This window comes from Ambystoma mexicanum, chromosome 1p (genome assembly GCF_040938575.1).
Source record: "Ambystoma mexicanum isolate Mex_15411 chromosome 1p, UKY_AmexF1_1, whole genome shotgun sequence".
Taxonomy (NCBI): Eukaryota; Metazoa; Chordata; class Amphibia; order Caudata; family Ambystomatidae; genus Ambystoma; species Ambystoma mexicanum.
The window spans coordinates 939,805,714-939,830,565 of NC_090921.1; the positions used below are offsets into that span (position 1 = coordinate 939,805,714).

The 24,852-nt window shown below is 45.2% G+C and overlaps 1 protein-coding gene across 2 annotated transcripts in view; it reads left to right on the top strand.

The window, feature by feature from the left end:
• The window catches only part of LOC138582092 (uncharacterized), a 298,917-nt gene that overhangs the window by 216,879 nt on the left and 57,186 nt on the right, over positions 1-24,852 (top strand). Inside the window, exon 1 of one of the 2 annotated variants that reach the window (XM_069653051.1) lies at positions 10,846-11,276. The exons of the other annotated variant lie outside the window; for it this stretch is intronic. Within the exon in view, the coding sequence (XP_069509152.1) occupies positions 10,959-11,276 (318 nt within the window). The 5' untranslated portion in view covers positions 10,846-10,958. Of the gene's footprint in view, positions 1-10,845; positions 11,277-24,852 lie in introns of those variants that run through there. 2 annotated transcript variants of the gene reach the window in all.

Consider the following 24,852-nt stretch of genomic DNA (forward strand, 5'->3'; position numbering starts at 1 on the left):
TTGTGCACCCGACTCATCAACCAGGACCCCACAGGGGGCTACAAACCAGTACTAATAGGTAAGAGGCCATACCAACCCCAAATAAGATACATATAAGGACCCTCCAAATCCTTTTGCTTACCCTTTGTCTCTCCTTTCCTCCCTTCTCCTCCTTTTTCCCTCTGTCACCACACCGGCTCATGTTGTATTGTATACAATGTACTATTGTTCTAATATGCATTCTGATTATCTGAAACTTCACCATCACCCAACACCACTCACTTTACATGTATACCTATTATGTATGTCACAATAACTGTCACTAATTATCACCACACATGGTTTTGAATAATGAATCAGCCTTGATAAAGACCTCCGGGTCGAAACACGTGTTGGCTGACAACAAGGGGACTCAAGAACCCCCCAATGTACTAAATGTGTGCTACAACAAAAACCAACCATTTGCACAAATAAAAGCGGAATTACATCACAGTCAACAGCATCTGAGAACCATTCTTTGAAACCTAAAAGCAAAATAGCCAGGAACAAAAACCCCCCTTTCTCCTACTCATCTATATGTAGTTGGATGGATTTCCCTGCCATCTGCCCGATCTTTGGAGCAGCCGCTGGACACCCTCTACGAAAACCCTGTGGACAAAGTGGACAAGGCCTAGGACTTCGGTTGCGGCAGAGCCAAGTATCATTAGCGTTGTTACTTTTGTGATGTAGAACATGGCCTGTATTGATGTTCCGTGATGCTGCACAGTGGCGATGAAGGCACCTTCCAGTGGTAGAGGAGTTTTTCCCCCAAAGGTAACGATGCGCACTCTGGTGTCCTGAAGTGCCGGCGATCCTGGTAATGTCCGGTATTGTTCATGGGCCATTACATTCACTGATCCTCCTGTGTTGAGGAGTATGTGGACTGGGGTACCTAGAATGGTCATGGTGCACCAGGGCTGGCGTTTTCCTCACCCTCTGACTTTTAGCACCAGTGACACGAAGAAAACAACCTCATCTTCTCTCAGATTCGCACTTGGGGGGTCTCCTTGTGGCCTGGTGGATGCTGTGTTGATGGATTGGCTTGTTCTGTCCTGCAGGAAGCTTTTGGGGCGTTGCTTTCCTCTCTGCACTGTGGACTGTGCACTGTATGCCCTGCACACCCTTGCAAAATGGTTGGGGATTCCACACCTTGTACATGTGTACCCTTTTGCCGGGCTGTTTTTTTCAAGCGGAAGGTCATACCCACATTGCGGGTAGGGCGCTGGGGCATTTTGCATCTTCTTCTGCCGCCAGGCATTTCTTGTGTCTTGGCTCCTTGGAGGTTGCCAACGCACTAGGCACACTTCTTCCAGCTTCACTGATTTTAGGGCCGACTCCATTTTGGTGGCCCTTGCATCGCCAGTTCATGGGAACGCCCTTGTTCAAAAATTCTGGGGAGCGTGATGGCTCAGTTTTGCTGAGTGACATCCGATGATGATTTGGAGTCTTACCTCCTTTTCCTCATTCTCCCACCCACAGGTTGAGGCTGGGTGTCTGAGACGACTATGGTATTTGTCCAAGTTTTTGTCACTCTGCTGCATAGCCGTGTGTATCACAAATTTCACATAGTGTGTGTTTACCATAGGGGCGAAGTAGTCCTTCAGTGCATGGATGGCTGCGTCATATGAGTCATTTGAGGGGTGCATGGTGTTGAAAAGTTTGTGGACTACTGGTCCGGCTGAGTATATCAGGGTGCACTTCTTTGTGAGATCGTCATTCTCCCCCGTCGCGTTGATGTACATATCTAGGTGCACCCGCCCCAGTACCCATCGAGGCACAAGTGACATTGGGGGCTGCATCAATGTTGAACATGCATAGGGGTGCGAGCGAACCGCATTGTTGAGATGACTCTCCTTGCAGGTGTGGTGGAACGGGGGCTGCAGCAGCATCCTCGGATGACATGACACCAGGTATGTGGAGTCGGCGTGGCTGTTGATGTTGGGGTGCACAGGTGCTCCAAATGGAGCCGCTGCCCCAGTCCTATGGCTGGTGAGAAAGCACTCCTTGGGAGCCTCTGTCCCTAAGAGACGTGTCTGGTGGTGATGCTGGCACCTACTAGACTGGTGCCACTTCAGGGGGCCGTGGTGTGGCAGGGGGAACAAGGTGGCAGCCCACAAGCACTCTCCTGTGAGAGCTGTGATGTTTATTTTATTTTTTTAAGTCCCTGGTCCACTGAGATTGAGGTATCAGGGTATGGTGAACGCTCTGGGCGTTCCAAAAATTTTGGCCTGGGCCAGTGCAAATACAGTGGGATGATGTAAATTCTGTAAATTCGGTGGGAACCCTTACCGTTGTGCCGGAGCACAAAGAGGCTCTGTTGCAGGCTGAGGAATGGTGCTAAGTGCGGAGCGGAGGCTCGGATGCAGCAGAATCCTCAATCGGGATACACGTGTCAGGGTTCACAGGACGCGAAACGGGCCCCTTTATCATCAGCTCTGCGTCATGATGCGGGACGTCATAATGCCTTTACAACTCCAATTAAAGGAATGGATCGCCCAAAAAAATGTATTGCAAAGAAAGATGGGCAATAATAAAAAAAATCGATTGCCACTTATTTTTTTTTTAAGTCCCTATGTAAAATTTTGAGAAAATGAAGCTCAAATGGAAGCACATGGGGGCATCCATTTTGTGAAATGGATGCCCGCCGTTGAGCTTTCTTTGGCTTTTGCCGGACTAATGAGTGAAAAGCCAGCCAGCTGTAGTAAACAAAAGATACCACTGGGTGGCTTTTCCTTCATTGGTGCCGGGACTCGGAGGACGGAGACCGGAGACTACAGGCAGAAAAGCTGCAGCTGCATCTCGGTAAGTGCTATTTTTTAAATAAAAATAAACACTAGCTGTGTTTTTTTTTCTAAGTTTTCCAGGCTGGAGAAGCCCGGAAAACGTAGAAATAAAACCGCAGCTTTAAAAACGTTGTATTTATGTTTGCAGTGACGCACACATAAATACAACGTTATTGTGTTTGAAAACGCTGCGGTTTTTCTTTCCAAGTTTCTCAGGCTCCTCTGGCTCGGAGGAGCCTGAGAAAGTTGGAAAGAAAAACCGCCGCGTTTTTGAAACACAACAGCGTTGTGTTTCTGCTGCCTTGGCTATCACTTTGGGTCTCCGGTGCTCCCCCAGCGGAGCACCGGAGACCCAAAGTGAAAGCCAAGGCAGCAGAAACACAACGCGGTTGTGTTTCCATGCCGCAGTGTTTCTGCCTAAAGCTGTTTTCCCATTTGGGGCTCTCAGGCTCCCCACGGGGAGCCCGAAAGCCCCAAATGGGAAAGCAGCTTTAGGCAGAAACACTGCAGCGTTTAGCATTTCAGAAAACAATCGCATTGTATTTCTGCCTAAAGCTGCTTTCCCATTTGGGGCTAAAGCAGCTTTAGGCAGAAACACAACGCAGTTGTGTTTGAAAACGCTGCGGTTTTTCTTTCCAGAGGAGCCTGAGAAACTTGGAAAGAAAAACTGCAGCGTTGTCAAACACAATAACGTTGTATTTATGTGTGGGGTAGCTTCAAAAGCTACCACAAACATAAATACAATATTTTTAAAGCTGTGCTTTTATTTCTAAGTTTTTCCGGGCTCCTCCAGCCCGGAACACTTAGGAAAAAAATGCAGCTAGTGCTTATTTAAAAAAAAATAAATAGCACTTACCGAGATGCAGCTGCAGCTTTTCTGCCTGTAGTCTCCGGTCTGCGTCCTCCGAGTCCCGGCACCAATGAAAGAAAAGCCACCCAGTGGTAGCTTTTGTTTACTACAGCTGGCTGGCTTTTCCTTCATTAGTGCCGCAATAGCAAGCACAGGTGGGCATCCATGTGCTTCCTTTTTAAAATTGTGAGCTTCATTTTCTCAAAATTTTACATAGGGACTTAAAAAAAAAAGTGGCAATCGATTTTTTTTATTATTGCCCATCTGTTTTTGCAATAAAACTTTTTGGGTGAACCATTTCTTTAAGTCATCTACTCTCAGAAGACCGCTTGGGAAAAAAACTGGCAGGCGCTTGAGTGCAACTTTAGATGATAAGGCTTGATTAAAATGAGTTCACAGAATTCCCTTGAGGAGGTATTTTGGGCAGGCAGAGGCAGGAATGGGTGGGAATGACCATGGTGATTAGCTTGCCATGGGCAGTCAATGCGCGGGCACATAACCAAACCACACCTACAGAATGTGTGTAAGCAGTATTGTGCAGGATACAAACATTTCCTTGCACATTACGATAACTGTGATCCCTGGTTGTATGTACGGGGCTAGCCACCATCCAAAAAATCATGAGCTAAGCAGATGATCATATTATGCCCTGATGAAGGACCTCTGATAGTCCGAAATGAATTGGCAATCACAGCATCTGCACTTATGTTCTAATCAATAAACCGAAGAAATCCTTTGGAACATTCTTAACATTCTTTTTCTTGCAAGAAATTCAACGCAGAGATAACCTGAGGCAGGCGCACAGGAAGACCCACACCAGAGTCAAAGTATGGTGTGACTGACGAGCCGGAAGCGGCTCGTTGCTATTATTGTGTCACGTGACCCATTACAACATCCTGGGAGCTACCATGCTCCCAGAAGGGGTTACCATGCAACAGCGCCCACGGATTCTCCTACCCCCTGTTCGGACTATACATAATCAGGGCACAAGTCGAGGGAACACCCGATTTTTTCAGAGGACGGACGCTGCCACCCTTGTGTGATTTCAATAAAAAAATATATATATTTTAAGTTCTGCCTCCACTTGATAAAACAGAGCTGTGTCTGGGATTCGAAACCAGGTCACGCAGCTGTGAGGCAAGAAACTTAGCCGCAAGAACCTCTGAGCAGATCTTGTGAAACCCTCCTTTTGACTTTCCTCTGTACAGGGCACGTTATCTTACACATTATAAGAATTGGGCCTGTGCTGTGGCAGGCGTTAGGCACATGTGGCACCACCATGTGGTGCTTTTGAATATACGCAGCATACGTATCCCTGTGCGCCAGTCGATACCACTCAACCCTGCCTTATGTGTGCATTCACTGCACAGCGCCAGCCCAGCAGGCGAGCCAAAGGGCCTGCCATCGGAGCCCTACTCATGGGCAAACGGAAACCCTGGCTCCCGTAACAACTGGCGACGAGGAGTTGAATGAGCCCGGCATGCTGCCAAGCCGTGCTGGGGCATGCCACCACAAGCACCCGCCTCGTAGTGCGCATTTGCTGGTAGGGTCTTGCCAGACAGTTGCCGGTCTTCTCACGAGGTCCCGCTTGGAGCAGGTACACACACCGGGTCTCTGGTGCATGCTGCTGTTAAGCAACTGAAGGAAAAGTTCAAAAGGAGTTGTCAGATCCACGCCAACAACCGTCAGCAAATCCGGCATGGTCCCGCAGAAGACGGGCTCATACTGCCGGAGTACCCGAAGCATGAAAGGAGGCTGTCCACTCCTGCATGGGGAGATGAAGCGGCCTGGCAGAGACTACTGCCACACCTTTGCACATGGTGCTCCCGCCGTTGCAGTGGTCATGGGCCGCCATCCTGCCAGGCGAGAGAAGAGTGTCATAGCGATGACCCCCGCTGCATCCATATTTATTTATTTATTTGCATTTGTAAAGCGCACAGTCGGACCTTGGGCATTGCGGCGCCTTTGCCGAGAGCTTACTTACATAAAGACAACATTGTATACATATATTTGAGTAGGGACAAGAATCGCAGGAGTGTGTTTCATTTGGTTAACAGGTTACAGTGTGTTCCTTGGTTACAGTGGAACAAGTGGTGCATGTTAATTAAACAGTTTAGTTTTAAGAACTTTTCGAAAAGATTGTGTAGGATGCTTCATTTCTGAGTTCTGTAGGTAAGGTGTTCCAGTGTTTGGGTGCTAGATGTTGGAAGCTGGCCCCGCCAGCTTTAGCTCTTTTGAAAGTGGGGACAAACATCATGTTTGCGTGGTGTGACTGAATACGTCTGGAGGAGGAGAGGGGAGTGATCTTTGCTATTAAGTAGGGCGGTGCAGTGTGAGATATGCATTTATGTGTTATTGCCAAGGTTTTGAATAGAATCCGTTCCTTGACTGGTAGCCAGTGTGCATCGCTCCTAGCTTGTGTGAGATGTTCCCTTTTAGGAATGCTAAGGGTAGCCCTGAGAGCATTATTTTGGGTGACTTGTAGTCGGTGGATGTTTTTGTTGAAGGTTCCAAGCAGTAGGGCATTACAATAGTCTAGTTTTGCACCTACTGTGGCTCTGACTAGTGATAGTCGGTTAGTCTTGGACAAGTAGGGTTTTACTGATTATTTTGATAGAGAACGCTGATGAGGAGGCAATGGTGCTCACATGGCATGTCATGGATAAGGTAGAGTCAATGTAGACCCCAAGAGTTTTGAAAGCAGGGGAGACCTTGATAGGTGTTTTGTCAATTGTGAAGGTCTGGTATAGGGGGTCCAGTTTGTTAAGCAGCTCTTTGGTACCTACAATGATGATCTCTGTTTGTTCCCATCAAACATAGCCTGTTTGCTGACATCCAGGTCTGGATGGCAGTATAGATGTTGTCAAGGGCTGCAGAGTCTTGTTGGAAGGAGCCGGTCAGAGAGAGGAGGACTAAAGTGTCGTCGGCATAGTTGGTGTAGGCTGTGCTGCGTTAATATAAGTCCTTGAAGAGGGGGAGGGTGAAAATATTGTACAGTGTGGGGCCTGTGCAAGAGCCTTGCGCGACACCGCAGAGCAGTGTGGTTGATGCTGCTTGCACTTGGTCTGAGAAGACCCTCATGAGTCACCCTTTGAGAAAGGAGGAGATCCATGCTGTGGCATCGGTAGAAAATTGAGCAGCACTGGTGAGGTGTTTACAAAGGTTGTCATGGTCGACAAGGTCAAAGGCTGCCGACAACTCTAGAAGGAGGAGGAGTGCTGGTTGTCCTTTGTCCACCAGGTCGCTTAGTTGGATTTTTATATCTAATAGGGCAGACTCAGTGCCATATGTAGGGAACTCCTGCCTGGGGGAGAAGTGTGGCGCGGAAAACACTGCAGCCGCCGCGACCCCCAACAAAGACCTACCCATCCTTGCAACCCCGCTGCAGCATAAGCCAAGAGCGGGTCTGCATCTTCAATTTCATCTCTTTGGTCTGTCAATCCTTGTGGCCCCGGTGTACAGCGGAGGTCAGGAGCAGGTCCTGCTTTTGTGTGTGTGGAAGGGGAAGCTGGTATGAAGCCCTGGTGGGAGAGTAGATCCTGGCGAACACCACCTTGGTCATCCTACTAGAGGCCCTCATTGACTCCCCCCGTGTGCCGCCACTGGCCAGCTCCAACATCTCACAAGCACTGTGTGCCGTCAGGGACAACCGCTACCCAAGATCTGGCAAGGCAGAGCAGATGTGGCCTCCAGTAACACGGGTGCGGCTTTGCCTACATGAGGGCTATGAACGGTTTGTGCAAAGACTAATACAATTTCTGATGTGTGTCTCCCTATGCCCTAATGGACAGTGATGAGCCCTTGATGCTGCGTGCCCACCCGTCTATTGGGCTTAAACTGGTACTAGAGAAAGCGAACGTCAGTGTCCACATCCATGTAAAAATGTAAATGGTTTATGGACTCTGTATAATGCTGTTGTGTTTGCCTTTATTTTATTTTATACTCCTGGCATGGGATGCTGTGACTTAAGCCCCTCCTGGACTTGGGCTGTGCCATGCATTAGGCACACATGGCCTTACCACTTGGTGCCTCTGAATAAAAGTGGCGCACGGCTCCCCATCCGACCCTGCCTCCTGTGTACATTCACTGCGCGGCGCCAGGGCAGCAGGCGAGGCAGAAGGCCTGCCGTCAGAGCTCTTCTCATAGGAGGGCCGGCCACCCCAGCTCCCATAATACCTGTGATGTCACTCCCCACTGCATACGTCAGAGTCCCCCCATTTTTTTAGGACTCGAGCCCTGACATTATACTTATTTACAAGGCATGAATAAGGATGTGTGCATACACAGCATGCATATCTGTCAACTGACATGTGACTCGCAAGTTTTGCCCGGAATAAAACACAAAACCTCAGGGCCGCAAATGTGTTGGGGAATTCTGCGAGGGCCCTCTGTACAACAAACTAATTACGTTCCTGCAGTGATGATCGTTTTAGATGTAACAAGATCCTTTCATCTGGTGCAATGGTTTTACTTACGTCTGCTTCTGCCAAAGTCACAGAGCTTTGACCTCCTGTGACCTTGTATAGTTTGCAGAATTCGCAGCTCAGAATACAATAAAAGTATAGCCTTTGCTGCTTCAACTCCAAAATATGGCGACTTAAGTGCCTTGGGGTCAGGCACAAAAGTTATTGGTGGGGCAGGGTTGAAAATAATGCAAATTTCTGAAAATAAATAAGGCATTGGGGATATACAAGTGTTTACAAATTGGTTAATTCAGATAACTCTGCTTTCTCCAACACTACCTATATTAATGACTGATGTTTTAATTTGTGAATAAAGTCACATCGATGGTGAACGCACATTCTCAAAAGAGATCTGCCGAGAATCCAGTGCAATTTCACCACTTATTAATTGCCTATCAAAGGGTAACTCAAAAGTACAATGCAGTGCACACTTCCGCTGAGTGATGCAAAGTAAAGTGCTGTCAAACTAATCACACATCAGTCAACTAAGGAACTGACACCTTTATTGTGTCAAAAACACTTATCTACACTATTAAACACTATTGCAAAAAGGTGAATAAAAGTAAACTGTGTTTGCTTCTAATTGTAAAGCAATTGTCCTCAGTGTGGTGGGTTCACAGTACATAACATGGGCAGTCGGTACCGCTCGCACCCCCATCCGGGAAGCTATATACCATCCCGTTGTAGCCCACCTTGCCTAAATAACTGCGGCCAGACCAACTTCTCACATTTGTGGTATAACAAGGACACATTTTTTTTATCACACATTTCACACTGTTACTGCAAACCAAACAATAACATCTTCAATACATTATTACAAACCAAGACGATCAGCAGCACCTTTTTGTTTACACATTCCTTTGCACCCCCTTTCACCTTTCTCTGTTTTTTATTTATTTCCAGTCAGCTCTCTTTTACGTATCCATTCCTTTAGAGCATACTTAGGCCACCACACCCCGAACCTCCCAGAGCCTCTCAGTCTGGTTGAAACACATTGGCAGCCGCCGCTGATGGGCTGCAGGGAGTGCTGTTGTATTTTCCTTTTTCCACCAGCCAAGCTAGAAGCTGACTACCACGGAGGTGCCCCTCCTCTTTATACCATGAGGCCCCCCGCCGTGTAAGGCTACTGGGGAGGAGGTTTAGGCACTGCTCGATCGCCTGAGTTACCAGCTGCGACAAAAAACACAATTATTAGATAAACTGCAAAAAATTACATGTTAAGGTGGGTTGGGTGGGACAACGCTGACCTGCTGCAGGGTGAGCGTGCATGGAAATAGGCTGCTCCCCCTGCGTGGGCTCTGGTTATAGGGTATATTTTGACCAGAGGAAGGAACACAAACAATTATCTATATGAAACAGTAGATGTACCCTAGGATAACAATTTCTCAAAACAGCCACTTAGCAAATATGGGCTGCATTTTGTGTTCTTTGTACTCAATAACAAACAGTGTTATCAAAAAATATCATTTTAATATATTATTCTTGTTTGAGCACAAGTAATACAAACATTAAAAAACATATACACATCATATAGTAATATACATGTTAAAAATGTTGGGCTTGTTTAACACAATGAGAAATAAGAATAATGAAGTTGCCATTGTTGTTTGTTGTGATCAAGTATTTGGTGACTTTCGATGGTGTGAGGTGGAATGATTTTAACATGTATATTACTATATGATGTGTATATGTTTTTTTAATGTTTGTATTACTTGTGCTCAAACAAGAATAATATATTAAAATGATATTTTTTGATAACACTGTTTGTTATTGAGTACATAGAACACAAAATGCAGCCCATATTTGCTAAGTGGCTGTTTTGAGAAATTGTTATCTGAGGGTACATCTACAGTTTCATATAGATAATTGTTTGTGTTCCTTCCTCTGGTCAAAATATATTCTATATATCCTCACTTAGTAGAAGGGAATATCACCACAGTGTGGGGCTACCCCTATTGATTATTATCTCTCTGGTTATAGGGGCCATGTTTATGGCCCCACTTCCTATTTCCTGCCTTAACCTTACTTATGAGGTGGCAGGCCGCGCGGCGGTGCTCACCCCCTCCGCCCTGTTATGCTTTGGCGCAGCTGGGCCCTACAGGGCTGCGCCATGGGCTTGTGTCTGTTTGATGAGGTGGTGGGTGGAGCTATTTAGATTTTTTGGAATGCGGGACAAGTGACCCTCCAGCCCACTGTAAAAAGTTGGCATCTATGAACATGGTGAGACTTGCATATTAATTGCAGTGTGGACACTGTGTAGTGTTGCACCTCAATGGCAATTTTACATGTCTCCTAGTAAGCCTAGCTCGATTGGCTGCTCGCATACAGTGAATCCCTATGCTGCAGCAAACCCAGCAAGCAAAGAGTGAGCCTCTTAAAGGGATAGATACGCACATGCTATATTTTAAAACATTGACATTGTTTAGAATAAGTCCCTTGACATTTTCAAAGATGTATGTCCTCTCTCGAGAAAATGGAAGACTGACAGCCCGAAAACGTGCAGTTTTATTTAATGTCGTCGGGCGTTTTGCAGTCACCCATACATACCAACCTCACACTCCCCTTTAAAGAATACTCCGTTTCAGAACCTCTTCATTTAAGTTTCACTTTTGGTTTCGATCAGTTTTTCACGTCCTTATCTCCATAGTTCACGCCTTAAAAATGACTGACAGACAGTACAGCCACTCAGTCGCCTGTAGTGAAGCGAGCTAGCCAATAATAATGCGGAGATTACAGGTTTGGGGAAAAGGCGATAAAACATGCTATGAGACTTCCTTGTTTGAATACGGCGTGAGAAAAGTAAAACAGCTGTCGCTGTCGTGTTTTAAAACACCATTCCACAAAATGAAAGAGTCAAGAACGGTGGCACTTGAAGAACTTTTTCCGGACTACATCGCCTATTACGAAGAGAGATGGCTGCGAGGGACACTGTCCCTGTGCAACGAAGCACCGAAAGAGAGAGCTAAACAAGTTTTGCTGTCCGCTTCCTGTCTCTGCGAGGAATCCGGAGGGGTTACCCTCTACAATATCATAGCGACTTATTTACAGACACATAAAGACGGGAGCAGTTTAACACACCTGCTACGTGCCTTTGAGTTCCTGGAGCTTCTCTCTGTCAACCTGTTTCTTTCCCCCTGGAGAAAAGAAATCAAGTCGTTAAAGGTAAGGAATATGCAACAGTGTTGTTATTTTAAAGAACTCTTAGGGATTTTCATCCAATATTTGCGTTTTACTGATAGGGCAAATAGGTTAAATGTTATCTACTTTCCTGTCAAGTTCTAAAGAACCCTATGAATGCGTGCTTTTGTCGCACGGTGTGTATTTTGTAAATGATGTGGACCTTCAGGCTTCTTCAACCATTTTCTGTAAAAGGCCTCCAAAAATTCTCACGGTGAGGAAATCCAGAGTGTTCAAGAATCATCTTTGCGCGTGCAGGAAACAGTAGAAGCATATAGTAGGCCTCCTGCTGTGAACCACCCACATGTCTAATACATGCCAACCCTCCCGATTTAGCCGCCTAAAATAATGCTAATCCCAATGCAATCCTATGTGAAAAATTAATATTCCCGATTGCTGTGGTGAAATCTCACTCTCAGGGGCTCACAAATGTTTGAATGTCTGATGTCTGTCAACATGCATGGGTTTGGGAGGGCAAAAGCATACCTGCCTACATTTGAAAATCAAAATTCCTGAGATGTATGCCCTGCCACCATCCACACAAGACTCCGCCCATGTGCACATGGCTCCGCCCACACGCCCTGCCCACCTGTCAGTGGAATGCCCTCTTATCGAATCCTGCACTTTGGGCAGATATTTGAAAAGTACTGCACTTGTGAAGAGAACTTTTGCCACGGTTCTGTATTCAGAAGGGAAATTAGATATTATCTAGAACAGCTTAAAGTTTGCCAACTGAAACACGATTGGGAAAAATAAAGCATGTCAATTTCTTCACACGTTCTACCTCTATCACCTTGCAAAAAGAACACCAAAATTCCTGAGATTCCGGGTTCCTTCCCGGAGAAATGGTTTAAATTCCCGAGTCTCTGGGAAAATTCTGGAGGTTAGGCAGGTAGGGGCAAAAGCCCTCCCACTTTGAGGCATAATGGATCAATTGAGGTGATGGCAAGCCAGTGGCTCAGATGGCAAGAGCCTGTCAAGTTTCTGCCCCGATGAGACAGCTAACATACAGTGGCACAGGACAGAAAACTGCCCAGACCACATCAATAGACCCTCTACAGTGGTTGTCAAAGTGTGTGGTCATGGACCCTTCGCAGGGGAGGACTGGCAACATTTTGCCTGGGGGGCAAGTTTACTTTTCTGGCCCATATTGCAATGACGCAAACCCACAGTGCTGTAGCCAGAACTTCCAGAACAAATAAACTAAATACCAATCTCTCTTCCTCTCACACATTTTCAAGTATATATAAGACATTATTGACATTACATTCCTTTTATGCAACATATGTTTCAGTTATGTTTGTAGTTTCTTAGAGACCTGGTCCCCAGACATTCTCCCACTTACCAAACATAGTAACATTATTTCACCAGGATAATATAATTCATGAAATGGGAAAGCTTAGATTTTAGCCCAGTTTTCATTGTGTTGCAGTTTTAATACAGATTTTCAATACATTCGTAATAGAATGTCATGATTCTATTAAAGTATTAAGCGCGTTATAAATGACCTATCATATCAAAGACACAGAGGCGACGGATTATGCTCAACTCAACTCTTTACTTCTCGAGCAGACAAATAAATTTTAACACAACCATAAAAAACAAACTGACAGATAACTACAATTCCCACGAAATTCAGTGATGTAGAAGTTTGTATTTAATTGGTGCTTCTTCCCATGTGATTTCTTCTGTCCAATCACATTCTAAGGTCCAGTATAATAATATATGACTTGCTTCATTCACCGTCTTTCTTTAGCTGATCCATAACTGAAACTTGCATCCCAACCAGTTCACGCTCTAAACATCCATTACACCTTCATTTCCTCCTCATGATCCTGACGCCTTGGGTTCTGTACCTGTCAATAAATAAACAGCACCAATGAAAAAAACGCTATTGACTGGGTGGGCAATGGCAAAAGGAACATATTAGACATGAAATCAAAACTTCCACAAAATCAATCTTTTCCATTCCAGTCTTTCTTCGCGAGTGTTAGTGGGGGATAATCCTTTGCCTCCGTGTCTTTAATAGAATCATGACTTTCTATTATGAATGTATTGAAAATCTGTATTCTATGTATTTTTGACCAATCAGCCGCCTTCAAAATGTCCTCTAGGCGTGTCCCCATACTGAATGCTGTTGATGCCATCGAACCCCTAATCGAATGTGGGCTGTATTGTCTTACAGCTATGCCGGCCTGGCTCATGCACCATTTCACCCATCTTTCCAGGGTAGCTGTCAATACCACCTTAAAGGGTTTCCTTATCGCTATTAATAATTGTGATTCCCCTGCGGGCCTGAATTGCTCTGAGATATTTTCATAAACCTTCAAACATCTGAAATGCTGCATAATCAACTGTCTTGATCCCTGTTTTAGTTATTTTTGTGATATAAACAGTTACGTCTGCTGGCGAAAAAGATGTCATGTCCACCTTTAAAGCCCTGACATCTGATACCCTCTTGCACAAAATTAAGCAGTGCAGGGTATTCAGCTTTGCCCATTGAGCCTTCCGCTATAGGTCGTCATTATGTGGCCATGTCTCAAAAAATCTCAACACCTTGCTAACGTCCCAAAGACGTGAATATTTCGCAGCTGGGGATCTCATACTTTTTAGCCCTTTGATTAATCTACATACAAGTGGATGTCCGCCTACGGGGTGACCTTCTACATTTTCATGTCCAGCTGAAATCGCTGAACAATATTTGTTAATAGTTGGTATGCTTTACCTTGAGCCGGCTGGTTGGCCAGACAATTCACCACATGGACTACATCTGTTCGAACTGGATGTACCTCCCTCTTCATGCACCAATTACTCCACTTACACCATGTGCCTCTATAGGCCTACTTGGTTCCGGGAGCCCAGAAGTCTCTGATGAATTTCTGAGCTTCTCCAGAAAGTCCTGGCTTAGTCCAGGATCCCCTGAAATCACCCACGCCACAAGGCTCTGACCCCCTGTCTGAACCAGCGGGTGGATCTCTCCAGTTGCTCCCTGCACAATAGCCTCTCCCTGAGGCAGGGCAATTGGGATATCGTACGACATCTCTAACAGGTCCGGGAACCAAGTCTGACCTCTCCAGTCTCGAGTCGCAAGTATCACTGTTACTTTTTGTCTCCTTACCCCGAGCAACTGTTCGCACTATCATGGCGAATGGAGGGAAAGCATATTCCTTTGCTGGTCCCCAGACCAGGAAGAAGGCATCCGTCGCAGCTGCTTCTGGATCCAGGCTCCAGCTGAAACACTGTGACAGTTTCTTGTTCAATCTCGAGGCAAACAGATCTGTCTAACATAGGCCTCTCCGCCCCATGATTTCCTGGAAAACTGTCTCCTTCAGCTGCCAGTCGCTGAAGTCCCACAGGTATTTCGGGTTCCAGTTCGCTACCTGGTTCTGGACACTCAGCAGATGTTCTGCCATAAAACTGATACTCCTCTGAAGACAAATGCCAAAAATCCTTTGCTAGCTCTGCTAGTATCTTTGAATTCCTCCGGCCCCAGCGATTGATATACCTGACTGCGGAAACGTTGTCCATCTTGAGAAGAATGGTAAATTTGGTCTTCTCTTGGGTCCTGCCAGTAATTAGAGGCAATTGATGTGGAGGGCTAGCTCCCCTGCCAACCATCTCCCTCCTCTTGTCAGATCGCTGTACCAGCTTCCCCAGCCCTATCCACTGGCATCCGACTCTATGATAAGGTCCGGGTAAGAACCAAATATCATCCTGCCATTCCAGGCCTCGATGTGGTGATACCACCTCTCTAGTTCCATTCTCGCCTCCTGAGAAATGGGGACTCTCAGCTCGTAAGACAATCCCTGTCTGAGATGTGTTATTTTCAGTCGTTGCAAGGCCCGATAATGAAGGGGGCCTTGACAAATGGCTTGAATTGATGATGATAGATAGCCTACTAGCCTGACTAGTCTCGTCAGGGATATCAAGTATTTCTCCATCATGTTCTTTATCTCCCTCTTGATAAAGTTCACCTTGTCTAGTGGTAACCTGAGGGTTCCGTGTTCTGTTCCCAGAATGAACCCCAGGAATTCCATTGACTGGAACAGGTTCAACTCGGACTTCTCCCAGTTGATCAGAATCCCTAATTGTTGTAACAAGTTAGTCGTGACCCTCACCTGCTCCGCTAGCAGCTCCTTGTTGTGGCACATTAAGCATATGTTGTTCAGGTATATAATAAATCTGATGCCTTATTCCCTGAGGTGTCCGACTACTGACTTTATCAGGTGGTGAAGCACCAAGGTGCCAATGCCAGCCCGAATGGGAAACTTACAAACTCCCATCTCTGACTCTCCAGAGAATCTGGAGTAGATGGCGTTGACTCTGGTGTATGGGAACTGTCAGGTAAACATACCTGAGGTCTACGCGTGCTAGCCAGTCCCCTTTCTGAAGTATGTCCCTCAGTAGATGGATTCCCTTCATCTTGAAATGCCTGTATATTACAAAGGCATTCAGCGCCCTGAGGTTGATCACTGGTCTCACTTTGTGCCTGTCCCATACCAAAAACATGTTGATTAAGAAACCTCCTTGCACCCTGCATTCTTTTGCCGTAGTTTCTCTATCTTGCTGTCTAGCAGCATCTCGTCTTCCCTTGTGAAATTGATCGGTATTAGCGGATATGCCTGCACTAGATCTTGTAAACATTCTAATCAGAAACCTTGAACCGTTTGCAACACCCAGTCTGTAGATATCTGTCTTCACCTGAATATATGTTGAGCAACTCTTCCTCCCACTAGTGGGATGCTTGGGCTCAGCATATAAGCTTATGGCATTGGCCCATCTCTTACCTGAGTGTGCTGCTGTTTGCCATTGAACCTCCAGTCTCTGCCTCTGCCCCTTCCTCTGGATGGAAAGAAGGGGTTGGCCCGTCGGTCCTCTTGATCTCTCCACTGCGCTCTGTATCCAGAAGGCCTGTAGGATGAATATCAGCTGGCCGAGCAGCCCCTGCCTCAGCCAGCTCTGTCGGGAGATGTTTCGCCCGAAGATCTTTTTCAAGGAGGCCTGAGATTTGTCAAGAGTAGAATAGATGTTTGGAAAGTCTCTCCAAACATCTTCCCCTTGGCTGCGGCCGTTGTCTCTGATATGACTATCTCTCCTAGTTTGGAGTTGATCTTCATGAGCATGGACCGCCTTCTCCCTGTCACTGTGGCACTATTGGCATTACCAAATAGACATATTGCTCTTTGTACCCAGCCTGATAGCACTTACGGATCTATGGATTCCTTCTTTTGCTTGGTCTCCTCTGCAAGCTGCCATATATTTGTTATTGGCCAACCACATTCAATAGCTTGTCCTGGCAAACCCTCCAGGATCGGTCTATTACCCTCTTAATGTCCTTGTCATTCCTCCCCATGAAGGTCAGCATGCGTATGTCGATCTCTGGGTCTCAGCCACCCCCTCTGGGACCTGGGGCCTCGGGCATTCTGCCCTAATCTTATTCCTGGCTTCCTTAATGGAGCCCTCAGCCTCCTCTTCAAGTATGATGTAATATTGTCGGGTGGATCCCATTCGGAGGACCTGGGGTGAATCAATACGTCGGGTTTGACCTCTATCCCATCGTCCAATAGTCTACTCTTTTTGCTGCTGTGCTTGTTGGCACTGCTAGAGGATGAGTCCACTGACTCCTGAGAGCTCCTGTCTGACAATTCCTCGCTGCTCTGCCAGCTTTCCTCGGTAGATTTCCCTGAGCTATCTCGGCCATACTTGCCCCATGACCTTACCTCGCTCTTGCTATTACGTTTCTTGTGAGGGGAACACAGGAAGTCCGGGCGTTACATGCACTGCAGGTCTTTTTTTCTTCCCCGTACGTGCCTCCATGCTCAACTCTGGCATATCTTGAGAGAAGGCCACAAGGTCTTCCATAATGCCCTTGCCCACACGCAGTGGGCCTCTGCCGGCAATCAGTGCCCTTTGGATTGCTTGGCTCATCCTGACGCCACTGACATGTGGGCCTTCAAAGTCATCATCTGAGAACTCTTCTGCTCATATATCCTGGATGTGCCATTCACTTACTTTTGCTATGCAGTTCCTTTGGGATGCCCCTGTATAATATTGCTTCAATTCACAGCTAGGCAGTTCAGATAGCTCTCTCAACAGTTTTGCTTGAGACTGTGCCCATCCTTCAGGAGCTGCTCCTGGGCGTGCGACCCTTACGAGCTGTTTTCAGTTTCCATTGTGACTGTGCCCGCCATGCACACCCAGCGTTATGCTGGCTTTAGTACTGTATCGGTCTGCAGTGTGTCCCTGCCACCAGTAGATGGCTTTTTCAGTTCACCATACACTGCAATGGCCTGAGTCTCGTTCTATGAGACATCCGTGAAATGCGGTGACCGCTCCCACTGCAAGCCGCTTCTGCACAGTTTATGCGGCAGCGAGGAATGCTGCGGGTTGTTCCCTGATCGCCGCTCGTCACAGAACATCTGAAGGTTCCGTTGCGCCAGGTTGCCACTTCCATGAGGCTACTGGCTCCTATTGACTAACTTGTACGCCAGAGATCTCCGAGCCCCGTTGCGTTCTCCCTTCTACTCCTGTGGATGTGCTCCACCAAGTAATACACATGCACCGCTTGCTGCGCCTAACCTTCTGCAACCATGCACGTTTTCCCATTCTCAGCATATACACTAAAATGAATTAGAGTTTCATGTATCTGCTGCTCGAGCAGGGAAGGAAGGAAGGAAGGAAGGAAGGAAGGAAGGAAGGAAGGAAGGAAGGAAGGAAGGAAGGAAGGAAGGAAGGAAGGAAGGAAGGAAGGAAGGAAGGAAGGAAGGAAGGAAGGAAGGAAGGAAGGAAGGAAGGAAGGAAGGAAGGAAGGAAGGAAGGAAGGAAGGAAGGAAGGTGTTGTTATACTGGCCTTTAGAATGTGATTGGACAGAAGAAATCACATGGGAAGAACCAATTAAATACAAACTTCTAAATTGAGCATAATCCAAGAATCTGGAATTCGACAGCAGGCTACATCTTCTCCCATCCCAATCCATTTTTAGTTTGAGAACAATTTAAAGAAAGGTGGCAACGCTAGAGAATTCATTTGTAGAGCAGAGCCATTGCTGAACCAGGAGATCTGGGTTTGCTCTCAGAGCCAAACATGAGCTGGCATGGCAAAAAAGCTCACATGGCTTCTTGACTCCCCAGCTCACAACACAAAACCCATACCTGCACCCTGTGTTTCCACCCCCCACAACATCAGACTCTCACTTGTCATTCTGCCTCCTCACCAGTATGCTTAACATAAATTGTTGAAATTATAATTATTTATACAGTAACGCTAGAGAGTATAAACCCATATGAGTGAGGATTTCTCTACAGGTAGTTAAGAAAAATAAGGCACTGTGATGAAAAGTGATTTGCTCATGATAACATAATGTATGAAGTGTGGACAGTGGGATTTGAGCCCTGCCTTCCTGGTTCCACAGCTTCTAATTCGGAAAGCAGGGGGGACTACATCTGCTCCCAATCCATCTTCATATTATAAACAAACAAATATGCTTTCTGCAAAGTTGTTATTCATGGGTTAAACTAGTATACTGTTTGTTAAATCTGGTTTTCAAAGCACCAACATATCTACAAGGGGGAAGCCTGGTGCCTGTACCCTGAGAAAATACATCTGAGAAACAGGCTAAGATTATAATTATATTAAAAATGTAATGTAATTATAACTATAATATTATTCTGTACATTTGTGTGTACTTTCGAAGCACCAAGTCACATGATAAACCAACCCAAACAAAAAAGGAGAAATGGTAATTGAAACATATGTTCCTAAAGCAAGAATGCGTCACTTAGTCATAAAAAAAGAAAGGGGGTCAAGCAGGAATGGTGGCATGCAGGTTGGACATAGATCTCAGGAACAGTCAATCTGCTGGCTTACCATTCCAGATGTGTACCTCTGTCTAATTTACCATATTTTCCTTACTACTCATCCTCCAGTTTCTTTCCCTAACACAACATTCTCAAAGCCCCCTGTTTTCTTACAGTTAACTTTCAGACCTCAGTTCCCATTTTGGTCCATTCTTTAATAATGACCTCAATCCCCTTGCTTTACCTTGCACGCACCTCCTTCCCTTGCCCACATTGCTCAGTCACCACTTCTTTGCAACTCATGCCCTTTAATTGCCCATAAAACCAAGCAGATTCCTTGCACCTCACCACCTTCTGTTGCCCTGGCTTACAGTTAGACAGCAGACCACATTGATTTGCCAGTCAGCTTCTACCAGACACGAAAAGTAGCCATGGTCTTGCTGATAATTGTGGATTAGGGGTCTGTACTTGGACAGTGCAAGGCAGAAGACGGCGAGGGAACCTGCTTTTTTGTGCTGCCAAGTTGCACTTTTTCTTAGAAAATCAGCTGCATATTTCAACTCACAGTAGCAGCGGGAACCTCAAGGGGAACACGCATTGGACCTGGTGATGGAGAGAGAGCGGCCTATTATAGTTGTGTGTGTTTTCAAATGAGGTGGAGAGTGTGTGTGTGTGTTTTAGTTTCTGTGACTGGGATAATGTGTATGATTGCATTTGTGACTGTGTAAGGTATAGGTGGAAGGATGTATCTGTTCATGTGACTTTCATCTATTTATCTGAACCGGATGTTGATTTGAATGTGTGTCTTTTGTTTGACACATAAGAGAAGAGTGGACAAGGCAGTGTAAAACAATTACAGATTTCAGAGGTAAATCAGAGTTGACTGGTAACTGTAAAATCGTCACTATTTGACAAATACTAATTTTACTGTAAATCCAATTAACGGTTTGATCAAATATCATTGGTGGTAGTCCATGTGAATACCGGCAGTGGTGTTTTATGCTGACCTTTTGCAGAAAATCCACCTATTTTCACCTTCACCTTGAAGGTGGAGGTAAAAAAAAATGCACAGACCTCAAATGTTTTCAATCTTTCATTTTATTGTAGAGTAAAAAATCTTTTACAAAAGGCCCTTTTGAGGGTGCAAAAAGGTGAGCATCTCTGATTGCCTTCTCTTACTACTGTGCCCAAATAATGCATAAAAGTGCCAGAATTAACCTGTTTGTGCATAAATGAAAACAGTAGTTGTATGTGCCACAACTGTCCATAATTCATTTCTCCGTTCATATTGATGCTGAAAATTGCTAAAAAAATTAATGTTACAAAAACCTTTTTACATTAGTGTCATCAGAGGTGGTATTTCTGAAATAGTACTGGTGATATTCTAGAAATACCACCCCTGCTGGTAGTAAACTTTGAGTAGGGTGAATTTTTAGAAATACCACCGGCAGAGCTGGTAACTTTGTTCAGCGGTATTAGAACACCCGCCCAACTCAAATTACCCCCTTAGTTTATAGTTTTGCTATGACCATGGGTGCTATTAAACATTTTTGTATGAACACAGTGGTGGCCAAGACATTCACCAGATCATAGGGGAAGATGTCATACAGAATCAAACCGAGTATAAAGTCTATTAAGCTATGGACTCTTACTTCCTTGGCAAGTAGGCGTTGTGATAAGCTGCTGGTTCACAGAATCAGTTATTTAAATGCCCCTGCAGCCTAGACCCTGCAAAGCCCCATACGTGGAGGCCACCCGGGCACCTCTACAACACGGCTAAAATCAAGATGAATGCCTCACCCCATTTACACAGAATCTGAGCAGGATTTACGGCATCCAGTCCCCTTGTGGCAGACTAGATTCTGAAGGATTTCATCTTTTTCCATTTTTTCTTTTTCCATTTTGGTGCTCTGGCCCATGGGGCAATAGCCCAGCCAGCCTGGTGGGCTATTGCCACTTTGCCCCATTGCCAGTCTGCCCCTGACTCTTCTCAACTAGTGCAATACATGATTGTGAGCTTTACAACAAAGCTAACTGTTGCAGTTGGGCACTGGTAGAGTCGTCGCAAAGCAGGGGGCGGGTGAGGGTGTCAAGCTTCCTGGGTAACTTCAAAACTATGAAAAAGTTTCCAGTGTGTCAGTCGCAGTAGGGGGTGGGATGGCAGCCTGACTGTGTTGTTGTTTTTGGCACTCTGTAAATAGCCAAAGACAGGCAGCTATAATTGCGTTATGTTTGGGTAATCAGTGGTAAAATGTGAAATTTAGCTTCTGAAAGCTAAAACTTCACAGTGCTCCCAGTTCCTCTATTAAACTGCCAGCTCTTTGAGCAAAAAAACACTTTGGGCCTCATTACGACCCTGGCGCTCCCGTAATGAAGGGTGCCGGTACGGGGCCGGCACCCTTCATTACGGGAGCGCCTATTATGAGGTTCCCTTTGCGGGACTCGGAACAGATGTCTAGTAAAACCAGACGTCCTTTCTGGATCCCGCGAGCAGAACAGGGAGCTAATAACGGGCCGTATTTACGTGCCCGTTATTAGCTCCCTCCCCATTCCCATTGAGCCCTATAGGGGCTCAAATGGGAATGGGGAATGGTTCCTTGAAGGAGGAATTACCGGGTCCTCCAATGTTGGAATGACCCGGTTATTCCTCATTGAAGGAACCCGGTCTTGGAGCCCGGTAAGAAGGCAGCCATGGCGCTAATAGCACCATGGCTACCTCCATACTCGTAATGAGGCCCCATAACTACTTACAACTGTTGAGCCCCCATGACCATGATGTCTGTTTCATTATTTTATGGGACTGTACTTTATAATTGCATCACTAAGCTTCATGCAGATGTCAATGACTCGCAAAAAGAATATCTATTCATCAGACCGATTTTATTAAGATTGCACATTTAAGTGTATAAATAAAAAACAGATTACAAAACCTACATCTGCCATACAACCTCGCCACCTGTCTTGCCCACCTCTGCTTTCATCAGAGAAAAGGTGGGAACTACAGCTGGCTGTAGGATTTTTGCACATGGTCATGTGCAGCATAGGATGTGCATGCCACATAATTTTCACATGCATTGACAATACTATAAATTGCATCACAGAACATGAAATCACTGGTAGGAAACTCAGTCATGTATACTCCAGAGCATCATGAGATGTTACATTGCAAAAAGCTCAATGAGGGCTCCAACAGACAAATAATTATTATAAAATATATAAATAGTCACTATTATTTCATAAAGAGCAGCAATAGTTAAGACCAGTAAAACCATGATTAAAGCTGACCTTGACGCTGAAGTAAAACACTTTTCTTTTTGTAACTCCCAATTTTGACAGGTAATGATTTATCCAAGATCAAATATTTTGGTTAAGAGGTGAAGACAGGATTTGTGGCCAGTGTTGCAGTTTAGGCATTTGACCACAGTCTCAGGGGGATAGCTCAGGGGCAACGTACTCACCTTGGAAACAAGACGACACATAGCAACATAGGTTCGATACGCAGGTCCGCGCTTAGAAACCTCTGGGTATTAAGCGCGTTATAAATAACTAATTATAATTATCATTAAAAATCTTCTTAGCTCTAGTTGGTATAGATATGTCTTCACACTTGCCTTCTGTAAAGAATGGTTGACCAAAATACGGGAGATAGAACCAATCCGAAAGGCCAAATAATCACTGCACTTCTTTGCAAAGAAAAACAATGTGTATTACAGTGAAAAAGGGGCTCAGACAGTCCTTTAGAAACAAACTGACACAGAGCTACTCTTATCGGAAAGGGTTACAGCTTATATAGTGAAAAATTCCCCAAATTAACAATACTATGCATAATAATGAGTACCGCATAATCCCACCACCCTCCTTGGCTACCACCTAGAGAACATGCTAATTTCCCCCTATAGTCCCTTGACCGATTTGCCACATCTAATCACAAAACATTCCAGACATGGCTCTCCCTTATCTGCTTTCAATCCCAGGTGCCCAGGGATGACATCACTAGTGCATTGCTCTTGAATTTCGAGTATTTACTTAAATTGTGTGTCCAGGTGTAATTCATTTGGGGTTGCTACTCGGGGGTGAGGGCAGTAGTGTTCTAAATTTTCGCTTAGCCCATTGACATCACAACACTGCATGCCCTATTCTCATGAATTTGTCATTTGAAGGACGCATCTGTCTGCTCTTTTTCCAACTAACATTCCATTCCCATCATGTTCAGGCCATACAGCCAGATACAATTAGTGCTTATCTGTACACCACAGGTGCCTCTGACCTTGGCTTCTCTCTTGGGGAACGGAGATTTGTTTTTGGAGCTGAACTACCAGAGCCGCAGCTCCACACCAGGGCCTGCATTCTCTTCTGTTCATCGTGTGCGAGGCCTTAGCATCCAAAATGGCGATACTTCTGTCAAGATAACGCATTGACCTAGTTTTTACCACACTACCTTGCTGACTCCATCTTCCATCTTTTGTCTGCTCTTCCCCCACACTGCACATCAGTACTTACTTATGTAAGTGTCTTCAATCCAGCACTCCAACTAAGTCAATGCCTAGTATGGGATACCCAATGGAAGCCCTTATTTATATATTTTTAGGTCAAAGTTCTTTAAATCTGGATGATGAACGCTTATATAACGCCCCTCTCTTTGAATCTCCCCAACCTCACTGAGCCAAGAATTAGGGTTGTTTTGTAAATTAAAAGGTTTATTTGAGGAATTGCACAATATATATATCACACTTTTATGAATAAAATAATATCTGAATAGCACACTTATGAATATGTACAGTGAGCAGCAATGGGTGATATTACAATATCAACAATCTCTTTAATCAGTTAGGAGTAGGAATAGAAAGGATAAGGTAGCAGAGAATACTTTATATGGTTCAAGGAAAGGCAATGGTAGGAAAGAATGCAACACAGTAATAGCCTTGATGTGGTTTCAGTCAAAAGACAATATGATCACTCTTTCCCCTGTCACTACTCACTCCCCCCACTATGCAATATGAAGAGATGGAAATGAGGGCACACAGGTTTCAAGAATACAATCAATAATGCAGTCCAATCCCAGTTCCTCCAGCAAGCTTAGAGAGAACAGGTATGATTTTAAAACAGCAAAAATGCTATTGAATATGATTGCAATGGATGGGAAAGTATGCTAAAATAATTTTAATTCACTAACGGAGATTCAGAATAAGTGAGAGTTACTTTGGATTGGTTCAAGTCAACACTAGCAATCATTCATGAATGATGATCAGATTGAAAACGAAATTCAGCAGTTGAAAACAAGAAACAGCTATTTTGACATGTGGTGAAATGGAGCTAAATTGCAATTCGCTGCTATTAGGAATTGGAATGTCGTTTTAGGTTCGTTACAGAGCTTAGGATCGTAGCCTCAAAATGACAGTTACATTTCGGTTCTAGGACTTGTGGTTCAAAAGTTACAGAGGTTTTGATCAAGGTAGATTTTTCAGAAACAAAGTCAAGATTTCAAAAATGACAGATGCGCTTTAAAGATTTACCAACAAGGATAGGCTTATACTAAGGAGCTATGAAGAAGCAAGACACTCAACGGGCAGCCACCAGAACAGCGGCGCTTCCGCTCTGATCTCTGTCCGTCAAAACATTTGTCCCTCTTCAGAAAATATCAGCGCAAAGATGATTATTGGTACAAGTATCAAGAATTATAATGGCTATGGCTTTGGAATGGAATGGGGCCCGTCAAAGATCTGGTCATGGGTTTGGATAGGATTCTCTCTTGCCACCGGACAGG